The sequence below is a fragment of the Bufo gargarizans genome, chromosome 3 (assembly GCF_014858855.1).
Source record: "Bufo gargarizans isolate SCDJY-AF-19 chromosome 3, ASM1485885v1, whole genome shotgun sequence".
Lineage (NCBI taxonomy): Eukaryota > Metazoa > Chordata > Amphibia > Anura > Bufonidae > Bufo > Bufo gargarizans.
Window position 1 is genome coordinate 304,228,940 of NC_058082.1, and position 14,140 is coordinate 304,243,079.

At 40.2% G+C, this 14,140-nt stretch overlaps 1 protein-coding gene across 1 annotated transcript in view; it reads right to left on the bottom strand.

Annotated features, from left to right (window-relative positions):
* The window catches only part of CSMD2 (CUB and Sushi multiple domains 2), a 1,088,526-nt gene that overhangs the window by 797,346 nt on the left and 277,040 nt on the right, over positions 1 to 14,140 (bottom strand). The window contains exon 3 of the mRNA XM_044285154.1: positions 4,164 to 4,276. Within this exon, the coding sequence (XP_044141089.1) occupies positions 4,164 to 4,276 (113 nt within the window). The remainder of the gene's footprint in view (positions 1 to 4,163; positions 4,277 to 14,140) is intronic.

Consider the following 14,140-nt stretch of genomic DNA (forward strand, 5'->3'; position numbering starts at 1 on the left):
AGCGCCCCTGTTGCTATGGCGCCCTGTGCGGCCGCACAGCCCGCACACCCCAAAGGCCGGCCCTGCCTCCACACATGATTGACAGAGGATATTTGTGATGCATATTAAAAGTAATAAGGACAAGATATTTCTGATGGCGGCATGCAAGGTTTGGTACAGGGCAGCAGTAAGCCGCTACCTTTGGTTATTCAGAGACAGATGCTATAGTGTCACTTCACTGACCTTCCTGGCTTTGACTAAGTGAAATTTTGCTAATTGAAGGTTCATCTAGGTGCTGTGGCACCCATCTATAATATTCTCTTATATTATATAGACATAGCCTTGGAAGTTTGCAAGGACAGTTGACCAAGTCGGCTAAGAAGTCTTGTTCTATGTCTGGAACTTGCATATATTAATAACAGCTGTAGTGTTCTATCAACAGGCGACTATGGTAATTAAAACAGCACCGAGGAAAAGATGGCTTGCAGCACAATTAATTCACTCAAAATAATAACAATAATTCATTGTAATGTACACCAGATGTCTGATACACCTGCTCCTTCTGCTAATATTGGATGATCACTTTGAATGGCGGCGAGGCTTGCTTAAACCAAAGTCTAAACATAGCTACTTGTCCTTAAATGTAACTCATAAAACTAATGAGTAATACCACAGTGCTCTATCTAGAGATGACATTTTCTTCTTGTCAGTTATAGAAAATTAAATGTTTACAATGCACAATATGTTGCCCAAATTATATTTTTGGAAGTGGCATTAACTTGCAGTATGGTGCAAAATGAGAAATCATTTATATTGACATTCCTTATGGTAGGTTCACATTTCCAGCACTTAAAGGGAACCTGCCACCATGAAAATGCAGAGTAATGTGCCAGCAGAATGTTATAAAGCAGGAGCAGCTGAACAGATTGATGTATAGTTTTATGGGAAACATTCAGTAGAACTATAAGCTTTAAAGTGAAGGAGGAGGTCCTATCAGTGATTGGCAGCCTTCCCTCTATGACTGAGTATACAGAGAGAGCCGTCAGTCACTGATAGGACCGTCTTCTTGACTTCAATATCCAGAATGAACAGGAATATATATGAAATACAAGGTTTACTGAATAATTTCCCATAAAACTATATATAAATCTGCTCAGCTCCTCCTGCTCCATTATATACTGCCTGCGGCTCAGATTCCATGTTCAACCTGACAGGTTGCCTTTAACTCCGGTAGTCTGATTCGGCAACACAGGAACACAGTGAATCTCTTATAGGCTGCAATGTTAAATCAGTGTAGTCCATGAGAGAAACCGACAGACAATCAAATGTTAAAGTCCACTAGAGGAACTTAATATAAGTGTGAAAAAAGTTTTCAAAAAAAGTACAGTACAAAATAAAAATTCCCACCCTTTCCCATTTTAAAAATAAAAATAAATCATAAAAAAACATAATTATCATCACTGTATCCCAAAATACTTATATTATTAAAATATAAAAATATTTATCCTGTATGGTGAACAACGTAATGAAAAATAAATAAATCTAAATGGCCGATTTGCTGGTTTTTGTTTGCTTCACTTCACAAAAAAATACATTTAATAAAAGTAATTAAAAAGTCATACACACTGCAAAATTACAACAAACACATAGTTGTTAACCTTTACCAGCTTAGCTGCTGAAGGATCTCGTATTTGCTTATTTGGTTAGTGCGACACAGAGGAACGGACCTTCCACTTGAAAAAAAAGTTCCAGCACTAGCCAACATTAGAAACCGGTTCTTTATTCGAGTGTGCAAAAAATACATACAGATAAAAAGTTTGACGCGTTTCGGACAATAACGTTTTTGACAAAGAACAAGTGTTGTCCGAATCGTTACATTTTAATCTGTTTGTACTTTTTGCACACTCAAATAAAGAACTGGTTTTTAATGTTAGCTAGTGATGGAAATATATATTTTTTACACTGCAAAATTGTATCAATCAAAACTACAGATCACACCTGGGACCCCCACCAATCAGCTGTTTGAGAAAACATTAGCTCCTGTGAGCGCTGCAGCCTTCTCGCAGTTTACCCAGCACAGTGCAGTACATTGCATAGCTGCTGTGCTTGGTATTGTGCTCAGCTTCATTGAAGTGAATAGGTCTGAGCGAGATACCAAGCACAGCCGCTATACAATGTATGGCACTGTGCTTGTGAAGCTGTGAGAAGGCCGTGGTATTCACAGAAGCACCAATGCCTTCTTAAACAGCTGATCGCATGGGGTCCCTGCTATTGGACCTCCACAGATCCGATACTGATCACCTATCCAGAGGAGAGGTCATAATTATCAAAATCTCGTAAAACCTCTTTAAAGATAGGAAAAACTGTACAACTGTGGTATTGCGGTAATCATAATGACCTGCAGAATGAAATTAATATGTCAGTTTTACTGCATAGGGAACACCATAAAAATTATGGTAAAATTATTATTTTTTTCCATATCCACTCTATTTGGATTTTTTTTGCCAGATTTCCACTACATTGTATGCAACATTAAATGGTGCTATTAGAAATCACAACATGTCCCACAAAAAACAAGCCCTCATCCAACTATGTGAATGGAAAAAATTATAATAATATGGTTCCGGGAAGACAGGGAGTAAAAAAAAATGAAAATTGAAAATAAATAAATAAATAAATAAATTGTCCTGTCCTGAAGGGGTTAAAGTAATGCCTGTGACAAATGATATACAGTGGCACCTATAGGTTTCCATATAGGTATATGTATATTGTTGGCACCCTTTTCATGTGGTATATTGAGGTATAATGGCCAGGCTGAGGCTAAAAGGACACTCTTTTAGCTTCCATCTGGCTAATGTAAACCTATGGACACGATTATTGTGTACATCAGGAGCTTTTCGAAATGTACATCATAAAGGTGATGTTAACCCAGCCTGATACTTAATTGATCAGTCAGTGATGTTTACCATGGCAATAACAGCGAGTGTCAGGAAAAGCAACCACAGATAAAGTGAAAGAATGGTCTGGCCCACACTGTGTGCCAAGAAAATCTACAGGAAAGCATGCAGAAATCTGTTGATATTACAAAATGCTAGCAGCAGCTTGGAGACTGATTCATTCCAACAGCCCGGAGATGAGAGTACATCTTCTTCCCTCTTAGGCCTCATGCACACAACCATATGTGTTTTTCAGTCCGCGAATAGCAAAACACATACTGCCACCTTTTGTTTTCTCACTTCTGTAGAAATGTTCAATCCTTGTCCATAAAATGGACAAGAACAAGACCTGTTCTGTAGTTTTTGTGGGTGGCAGAATGGACATACAGATGTGAACGGCATACAGTGTGCAGCCTGCAATTTTCTGTGGCCCTATTAAAGTGAATTGGTCTGCATCCAATCTGCAACAAATGCGGATTGGATGTCCAAACAATATACAGTTGTGAGCATGGGGCCTTTGACTAGGTTCACATCTTTGAGAAGCAGGGGCGGATTGACTATAAACCTTACAGGGAAATTTCCTGGCCGCCTGAGCCCTATTCACGGCCGGCGAGTAAAAGTATTTTGTGCTGCTAATGTGCCACAATATGGTATTGCTGGCCCTGGCTGGACCCGACTACAAAACGGGCCACTTTTAGTATTTTTTCCAGGGCCACTTTAAGTTCCCAGTCGGCCCCTCGTGAGAAGGTCCCATTAGCAGCCTCCAGAAAAAATGTCTCATAAAATACACCAGTATTCTGTGCTACTTTGTTTGCAGTATGGTAGACAACATAATAGAAACCTAACGGATCCCACTGTAGTCAACTGGGGTCCATTTAGTCTATAATATCATGGATCTAGTACTTCCATTAAGGTCTGTCATATTATGGATCTGGAACAGAAAAAAAATAACCATGCTGAAGATGTGAACCTAGCCTTTCAGACAATAATAGATTGTAGATTGATTGTAGTCTGTAATCATGGATACTTGTGCATAGGAGCTATGGTTGTAAAAATGGTTGTAGCAGTGAAAATGGTTATAAAGATGGACATACCATAGAAGAAGAAGGAACAGAGTGATTTTATAAAAAAAAAAGACAACACCAGAAAAATAAAGCAATATGAAGGTAGTGAATATCTATATAACAAGCATAAATTATACATATTATTAATATAATGTTTTCTTGAAACATTTCTCATGATTCTGACCTTCATAGGTAGAGCGGAACCCTTGAGCACTGACTGCGTAGTCCGACACCAGCCACAGCATTAGGCGGTTTCCACTACTCACGATCGGAGCTGGAAGATGAAAGCCTGTTAACCTGCAAAATGAAATAAGACAAAGAATTAACACTAAAGCCGTGACCAGCAGAGAGAATTTTAAATTCTTTGCTAGCATATAAACCAAATTTTATGGCATATTTCCCACCTGTCTTTTCAATTTTATTAATACTATAAACCATCACATAACTGGCTTGCCTATAACTTTATGCTTATTGTAGGTAAAATACCTTCCCATTTTTCACGTTATGTGCAGAATTAAAAAAAGAGTCACGTTAAGAATACACATATGGTAAATGTTCTCTAAAGGAGAATTGTTACCTCTTATGGAAATCATAGTGTTATTATTCTTATTATTATTCTAGTGCTCTTTTTCATCATTGATGGCGGCATTTAATTTCCACAGAGATCAATGCAAAAACACAATTGTTTTAGGATTTTGTAATGTAACAAATATATAATGGAATATTCTCTAAGGCTAAGGGTACAATAATGAGCATTCTGGTATTATTGCCCTGATTTATCAAGGCCGGCATCTGCTACGCAATCTTGATAGGGCCTGCTTTGTTGAAGGAGGCATATAATTTATGACGAGGCACAGGCCTCATCATAAATTACCTTCCTCCTCCAGCTCTCCATGCGCCAGAATGAAATCTAACCTTATTAGATTTGTAACCTGATGAAGGGGAAGTATAATATCCCTGAAACGCGTTGTTTTACATTTATAATCTTCAATAAAGAAGCGTTCACTCCAGATGGAAGTGGCAATTCTCCTTTTTGTGCCAAGCAGCCAACTAATTGCACCTGTATTCCCTCTTGAGAAGTTGGGCACCTCTTCAGAAGGCACCAAGGCTGTGGCTGCATACCAGGCGACTGTATCTTCATTGTTACAAGCCTACAATAGTGTTTTAACCATTGAGGAAGAAACTTATAATAGTTTCGAAATGCGTCTGGAGTCTGGACATATTGCAGTATTTATATATCTGCTTTGCAATTCTGTGAAAATTATATGACAATTAGAATTAATGAGAGTTTCCAATTAGTGGTTGTCTCTCCTCAATATGAGAGAGAGCAAGAGAGTGTTGGGGATGAGAATGGTATGTTGATTGATTATTGACATTGAGTCTAGATCCAGCAGCACAGTAATACGTAACTGGAGTCACACTGAATAAGATTTAAGAGACTCAGTTGGGAGTTCCGTCTAGGTTTCTGTCATTTTCGACAGCAATAAAGTTCAGCATGTCAAAACCTTGGTGGAACTCGGACCACATTATAGGTCAACTACAACAACAACAACATGATTTCACTGTCAAGGTCACTCTTTATAAAGCTTTGCGCATACAATATATGGCTTTTGCACATAGTCTTACAGATTGGGAGCAGTGTTTTTCACATTTGCAGCAACCATTGGCAGACTAAAAACTTAAAATGGTCCTGGAAAAAAAACTAAATGCGGCCCCATGTTGGAGGCAGGTCCAAATTGACACAAGGAAGGGCCAACAGAAGTAGGTGGGCCAGCATTGCCATATTGTGGCACAAAATACCGCCCCAGCAGAGCCAAATATCTCAGTGCGACAGAATGAACTTCCCCAGCATCAGATCCCCACCGGCCACATTCTGTCCTCCTACTCCAGTTGCATCAGAATGGCAAAACTGCTGAATTCAGGAAATCAGTAGGGCACCTATAGTCGCCGGCCAGGTACATATATAAGTACTTGATGCCCCCAGTGTTAATTAACTCTGGGAGGTGCAGATCATTATTTACCTGGCTGGCAGCGATGAGGAAGGCTTAGGTGGCCCCCTGGGATTCGGTCTATCAGGAAATCTCCCTGTAGGGTCTATGGCCAATCCGCCCCTGGCAGCCACACCATGTTACCTTGCTCTGAGCTATTCAGTAATGTTATCTCAGGAGCTCCCCATACACATAAAACTGTCAGCCGAATCCACTGTTCTCGGAGGAAAAGGCCAACAATAAACTGTCACACACCAGGCTTAGATTTCTATCCATAATGAGCCACTTGATATTTATAGCAATGAGTATTACTATCAGCAGATAAAACACATAATTACTAAAGTGCTACAACATTTTTATACTAGTTCACCCATTTTGTAGCAGCTTGGGAATCAGGTGTAAGTTAAGGGCAAGTTGTGATGAACTTATTGAATAGCTTTGGATTTGCTAATGGTAACATTGGCTCTGTGGATCTTCTGTAGGCTTTTTTGGAATGGCAGTACAAAGTGTGCCATCCTTTGACTGCTGTGTGACTGGATGCAGTGAGTCAGGCAGCTGGCGGATCTCGGGTTATCCATCAATTCCAAAGGACCCTTATAATACTTTATGGACTTTATTTCATTTTTATCTTTATTATTTATTATCATTATTTTTATCTTTATGCAACAAACTGTGTAAATGACACTTTACCTGGCTCTGATTCAGTCAGTTCAATCACTAGGCTAGGGGTTGAGGCAAGGGTGTAACTATAGCCATAGCAGCTATGGGGCCTAGAGGTTAGGGGGAGTCAATGGCAAGAACCTTTTGTAGGAATAACAATATGATGGCTTTTTCTGATGGATGATGCTTATATACATACCTTTAATTTTCGCTACTTTTGCTGCTGTTTTCATTTTCTTACACTAGGTGGTGGGAGTTCCATCTTATTTTGCTATAATTATATTAATACCCTGGTTGAGAGCCCATCATTTTTTCAATGTCATAAAAAGCTTGGAGTTTTAGAAGTTACATTTTACAAAATGAAGTTGCATAATTACTGCTGATTTATTAACTTTCAAGTGAATCTCTTCAATTTACTGTAATAAAATTTGGATTGTTTCTGTAAAATTTAATGTGTACTGCTACAAAGGGGCAACTGGCCATAAAAATCAAATCAAGGGGATCTCAAGGACTCAGTCAGAATGGACAGTTCGAGTCTCAAATTTAGAGTATGTACTATATTCAGATCAGGGAAGAAAAGAACATTAAAAATACATTTCACTCCCCATCCCTGTCAGTCTTATCTCAAAAGACAGAAAAGGACCGTACAATACCTTTGTACAGCATGCAGCACATGTTTTCTGGCTGCCATCCTGGCGGCGTGTATATTATCTTTGTGAGCAGCACAGCAGTGTGGGAATCGGTATATGTATTATGCTTTTTTAAGCTGAGATCACTTAACCTCACCAATAATTACAGAAAGGTTTAGAAAGCAGGAGAAACAAATCCTTAGGGATGTGGAAGACTGTCTGAAATGGCTCTGATTGAATAACGAACAGCCATGTTAAAATCTTCATTTAAAATCTGCAAGGGTTCTGTGATCCAAGGACAGCTGAAAGTTTTTTGATATTGTTGTCTGACAGTGGCAGCTATCAATGTGACAGAGCTGGATAATGCATTGTAATGCTAATTCTTCTCCTTCAAGGTTCCCAAACTTGAATGATTTTGAATGTTCTCATTTTGATACATGTTGTGCATGCGCAGATCAACTGACTGTACCACAGAACCGAACCATAGCCACAGAGCATTCATCCAGAAAAACAACTTGATGTCAGTGTGAATTATACAGGGTGAATCAAAAGTCTCAGGACAACCTATTGTTTCAGAAACGAAAGGGAAAATGAAATATCTGAATACCCCAGCAAGTAATGAGTAAGGGGACCTATCTTTTAGGCTATGTCCAGAACATGGCCGCCATCTTGAAATCCACCCTATCGTATAATAGTGATGAGCGGCAGGGGCAATATTCGAATTTGCAACATTTCGTGAATATTTGGGCGAATAGTCGTCATAAATTCCCAAATTCGAGAATTCACCATTATTTTCTTGATTGCGAAAATCGGCAATGTAATATGCGCACATTGCGCGCACAATACAGACGTGTGTCACTTTTGCTACATTTTTCAAGCTGCTAGAAGTTTCCTGAAACTGGAGACGGCAGAACATTACAATAACTTTATATGCAGATAGAGTGCTCCAATATATTCACGATTATGCAAATCGGTAATTAATGATGCACATATTTTGGCGCAATACGTGCAACTTCACATTTTGGCAGGTTTTACTGTATATTACTAATTGGAGCACTAAGTATTGCTGTAATTTCAGCAAACTGTTCTTATTAGGGTGCAAGTGCTGTTTGATACAGGCATTAACAGGGGTTTTATTTATATGCTTTATTTGCCCTAGTGCGGTGCAGTTATATGTTCTAAAGCATTTTTTAGCTTGTATTAGTGGGAAAAAGGGACTTATTTGCCGTTGTGTGGTGAAGTGCAAAAATGACAGCCCTTTTTGTCGCGTATTAGTGGCAAAAAGTGAAATATATTTGCCCCTCAGTGGTGCAGTTATCTGTTCTAAAGCCCTTTTTCGTGTATTAGTGGAAAAAGAAAAAATATATTTGCCACTCAACGGTGCAGTTATATGTTTTAAAGCCCTTTTTTGGGTGTATTAATGGAAAAAGGAAAAATATGGTTGCCGCTCAGCGGTGCAGTTATCTGTTTTAAAGCCCTTTCTTGCGTGTATTAGTGGAAAAATGAAAAATATCTTTGCCGCTCAAGCGGTGCAGTTATCTGTTTTAAAGCCCTTTTTTGAGGAAAAAGGAAAAATATCTTTGCCGCTCAAGCAGTGCAGTGAGATATTTTACAGCCCAATTTGCTGTGTATTAGTGGCAAAATAAAAATATATTTGCCGTTCATCGTTGCACTTTGGTCGTAATTGCTGTTCAGCAGTGCAGTTTGCCATGTATTACTGGCAAAATAAAAATATATATTCGCCATCCTGCATTGCATTTATCTGTTGAAAAGCCTGTTGTGTTCTGAAAAAGTGTAAAAAAAACTAGGGCCTAATTACCCTTTTGCGGTGCAGTGCTTTACTCTAAAGCCATTCAGCGGTGCAGTTATATGTGGTAAAGCCCTTTTTGTGGTGACATTTTTTATGTGACACTGGCTTTTTTGGGGAAAAATGTATGGATGAATGTGCAACTCCTTTTGCAGTATGGACCGACTTACTTAGTGGTGAAATTCTTTATGTGACACTGACTTTTTATTGGAAAATGTATGGGTGAATGTACACCTCCTTTTGCGGTATGGACTGAAGTACTTAGTGGTGAAATTCTTTATGTGACAATGGCTTTTTTTTCCAGAAAATGTATGGGTAAATGTATACCTCCTTTTGCGGTATGGACAGACATACTTAGTGGCAAAATTCTTTATGTGACACTGGCTTTTTTTCCTGGAAAATGTATGGGTGAATGTACACCTTCTCTTGCGGTATGGACCGACTTACTTAGTGGTGAAATTCTTTATGTGACACTGGATTTTTTGGGGAAAATGTATGGGTGAATGTACACCTTCTCTTGCGGTATGGACCGACTTACTTAGTGGTGAAATTATTTATGTGACACTGGCTTTTTTTCGGAAAATGTGTGGATGAATGTACACCTCCTTTTTGCGGTATAAGCCGAATTACGTGGTGAAATGTGTTATGTGAAATGGGCTTTTTTGGGGGAAAATTGATAGGTGACTGTACACCTCCCTTTGCTTTATGGGATGAATTACACAGTGTTGAAATTTTAAATTTTAAAGTAAACTCCGCTGCTCTGTATCTCTTGTGAAGTCAATATCTCCAAATATGCCCCTCTCGAGATTTACACCAAATACATTATTTTCATTTAGAGATCCAAAAATTATGGAGGAATGTAGTGTATGCAAGCCATGTGCGACACCTCTCATCACTCTCACGCTGTTCTGCTCCTGGTTCGCCTGGGCGAATGGAGTCACACAGAAGAGGAACTGCTCTGTGTCCTTCATTAAGAAATAGCAACCTGGCTTTCTCCGTGACAACTCAAAATCGTAACCATGGTGACGGACAACGGGAAGAACATGGTGTCAGCAATGCGTTGAGGAGGGCTCAGCCATGGGCCCTGCTTGGCACACGTGTTTAATCTGGTTGTCAAGCGGTTCCTGAAGTCTTTCACCCGTCTGCAAGAAACTTTGCATGCACTTCAGCCACTTGTACACCGCAAAGCACACCCTCCTTGAGCTGCAGCGGCAGAAAGGCTTACCCCAATATAGGCTGATATGCAACGTTTCCAACCATTGGAATTCCACCCTCCATATGTTGTACCGAATGTACGAACAGAGAAAGGCCATTAACAATTTCTTGATGATCCAAGTGGACAGGAGTAGTCCCCTGTGTAACTTTGATGTCAGCCAGTGGCAGCTCATGCGTGACACCTGCCGTTTGCTCAGGCCCTTTGAGGAGGCCAATTTATTTGTCAGTCACCAGGACTACAGGATGAACGATGTCATTCCACTGCTTTATGTCCTGGAACATATGCTGGTAAATCTGGCTGGTCAGGGGACTGGGTGTGGCACCTAGAAAGATGGCGTCAGAGTTTGATATGTTTGTCTGTTAATATATCTGTTTACAGTCAGTAAACGGGAACATCATTTATCGCAAGGATATGCAAACACCAACCAATGGGGTTTTAACCGCCAGAGGTATGTCATCAGCACGAAGAAGCAGTCATTTTCACGACTCGAGGTATCCTCCCGGAAGCTTGACCTCTGCGCGTCGACGGTCTGAATTGCAAAGCATGTCAAAAAGAAAAATCCCGCAGTGCACTCCCTTGGAAGAAACTCTTGATCCGGCACAGGCTGCTTTGCTTCTTCAAAAACAATGGACTCTGTACAGCGTGACACCGATGTATAATTTCTCATACACCAGACTGAGAGAGTATTCCAAGTACCTCTCTGTCCACATAGCTGTCGAGAAGCAGAAGGGTCTTGGCATTGAAGTGGGCTCAGAGCTGAACCTAACAGCCACATTTTTCTGTTTACCTGGACTCAATGGAAAGGACAGAGCACTGGCTATGCTCATACAGATTTCACCCAAGCCTCCACTCACGAAGGCAAGCACAGAGGACTGGATTGTGTGGACAAGTTGGTTCTGCGGGACGTACACAGAGGACGATCTATTGGAAGTGTTACCAAAGACATTTACTTGCCTCCCACTCTTCCTGTATAAGGGCTCTGAGGCGCTCACGGCTATCGTAGGGACGTGGTTCCAAAGAAAGTTTGACTTTTGTTTGGGTAAGCTGGTGATCAGTTTTCAGGACCTTACTTAGCTAGCAGCGATGTGGACCAGTATGACATGTCTGGATCAGTTTTGGCCACACAGCTTGTTTTCTCTGTGCCTGTCGAACCTCACATGTACATTTCTTATGCCATTTACGTAGAGGACTTCAAGACTTTATGGAATTATATTCATAAATCAAAGGACAAGGTCACGTTGGAGGATGTGGACAATTTATTCTAATGTATTTCCTTGCATTTCTTTAGACACTTTAGAATCCACTTATCAGCAACCTAGCTCGTCACAGAATTAGCTGGAGTCGGCTTGTTTGCTGGACTGTCTTCCAGTTATCAGCCATAATCCCATACATTTCTTGATCCATATGCATTAGCATCGTGGTCACCCCGACACTGGTCGTCAATCCATTCTTGTTGATGAAGCACTTAGTTTTTTCAGTTTGTCTTTTAAATCTTGTGGTTTTGCCCCTTCTGTGTTGTATTTTATGTGTGTTAATATTCTGTTTGTTAAATAAACATAGTTTTTTTATGCACCGCTCAAGAAAAAAAAAAAAGAATTGGCTTGTGATTTGGTAGCCAAAAGCAGGAGTGGGTACAAAACACAGAAGAGATGCAACTATTCCATTCACGTGTCAACTCTCTTTTGGATCAACTCCTGTTTTTTTGGCATTAGCAATACTGATGGATTACTGACCAAATGCTTACCGAGTAAAGGCCGATGCTCCACAGATAGGATCCATTTTTTTGGGGTTATTGTTCTGACGGATCTGAGTATGGGGAAAATAATCAGTGACGTCAACACAAACTTACTGCGGACACCCTCTCCCCTCTGTCTGGGTGCTCTACTTGTATAAGTGCTTAATAGAACAGGCTCTGTAGACATCTATGTGGAATCAGCTGATAACGGTGTAAAAGGAGTGCTCTTCTTCTTGGCGCTAACATTGACACGTAAGGCTGAGTTCATTTGTGAGTTATTTGTTCAGTTTTTGCGCCGTAACTACCCAAATAAGTGAAGTGTGCAGTGATTCTAAGTGCATGTCATACGGAGTCACAGTATTATTTCACTACCAAAGCAGACTCCCATATGTTCTACACCACTATAAAGGCTCTCTGCAGCCCGGAAATTGCAGTTTTTTAACATAATTCGCCACAAATTTATTTTTTATATCTAGCAATATCTCTTGTGGTTCAAAAGTTTTTACCCTATACATGTAGCTCTGGATATGTTTCAGCATTAAGATGCTTCTATCCTTTCTGTATATTTCTTGTTGGATGTATCTGTTCACTTGTCATGTCACTGCAAAAGCTGTGATAAAGGGGAGTCATTTCACACTTCATGGGCCCAATGCAATATCTTCAACAAGGTCTTCCAGTAAAATAAAATAAAAAAATAGACGTGTATTCGCTCATCCTTTTGCAGCAGTACCACACCTCTTGGATCTCCATCCATCCAGGCTTGGCTATGTCAGTTCAGTCCACCCTTTGTGCTGTGAAACCTGGACAAATCTTCCATCACTTGTGGTTAAAAATTCCCAATTTTTTTTTCAAGCCCATAAAAACATCATGCAATACAAAAAATAAATAAATAAATGCAGACAGATTACTGGGAGGGGCTGGAGAAGATCCAGCGATCATGGACAATATCAAAACCAATGACAAAGTTAGAGGAAGGTGGAGAGTCCTTAAAAATGATTTTAGGGATTTAGGTCAAAAGATTAGGGCTAGGACCTCAAAGGTAGTGTTTTCCGAAATACTGCCTATACCACGAGCCACACAAAAATGGCAGTTTGAGATTAGTGAGGTTAACAAGTGGCTCAAGAACTGGTGTAGAAAGGAGGGGTTTGGGTTCCTGGAGAACTGGGCTGACTTCTCTGTCACATACAGGCTCATTCGTAGGGATGAGCTGCACCTCAATGGGGAAGGGGCAGCTGTGTTGGGGGAGAAGATGGCTAGAAGGTTGGAGGAGTGTTTAAACTGGGGACTGGGGTGGAGGGTAATTACGCTATAGGATGGGAGGATAGTGCAGATATAGAGCGGGGGCACGGTAGTGGGACTGGGGGAGGAATGGAAGGAGGGACTAGAACAGTTCAGAAGGAAAGGTGTAGGGTAAAAAATATACCTCAACCTGTATTGTATGTAATGCCAGAAGCCTTACTAATTAAACTGGGGAACTGGAATTAGTGATGTGTGAGGAGGACTATGACATAGTAGGAATAAATGAGACAAGGCTGGATGATAGCTATGACTGGGCAGTTAATGTACAGGGTTACAGTCTGTTTAGAACAGATTGTCAAAACCTTAGAGGGGGAGGGGTCTGCCTTATTGTAAAGTCCTGTCTAAAGCCAACAGTCCGATAAGATATAAGTGAGAGACATGAACATGTGGAGTCACTGTGGGTAGAAATACATGGAGGCAAAAATAATAATAAATTACTAATAGGAGTTTATTATAAACCACCTAATATACCAGAGTCCACAGAAAATCTACTACCAAACGAGATAGACAAGGCGGCAAATCATAATGAGGTGGTTATTATGGGGGACTTCAACTACCCAGATATAGACTGGGAAACTGAAAGCTGTACATCTCATAAAGGAAACAGGTTCTTGGTAATAACCAAATACAATTACCTTTCCCAACTGGTTCAGAACCCGGCAAGAGGGACGGCCATACTGGACTTAGTATTAACCAATAGACCTGACAGAACAACAGATGTGCAGGTTTGGGACACCTGGGGAATAGTGACCATAAAGTAATAACCTTCCAATTATCCTTCAAACGAGCGTTTCTACAGGGAGGAACAAAAATAACAAACTTCAAAA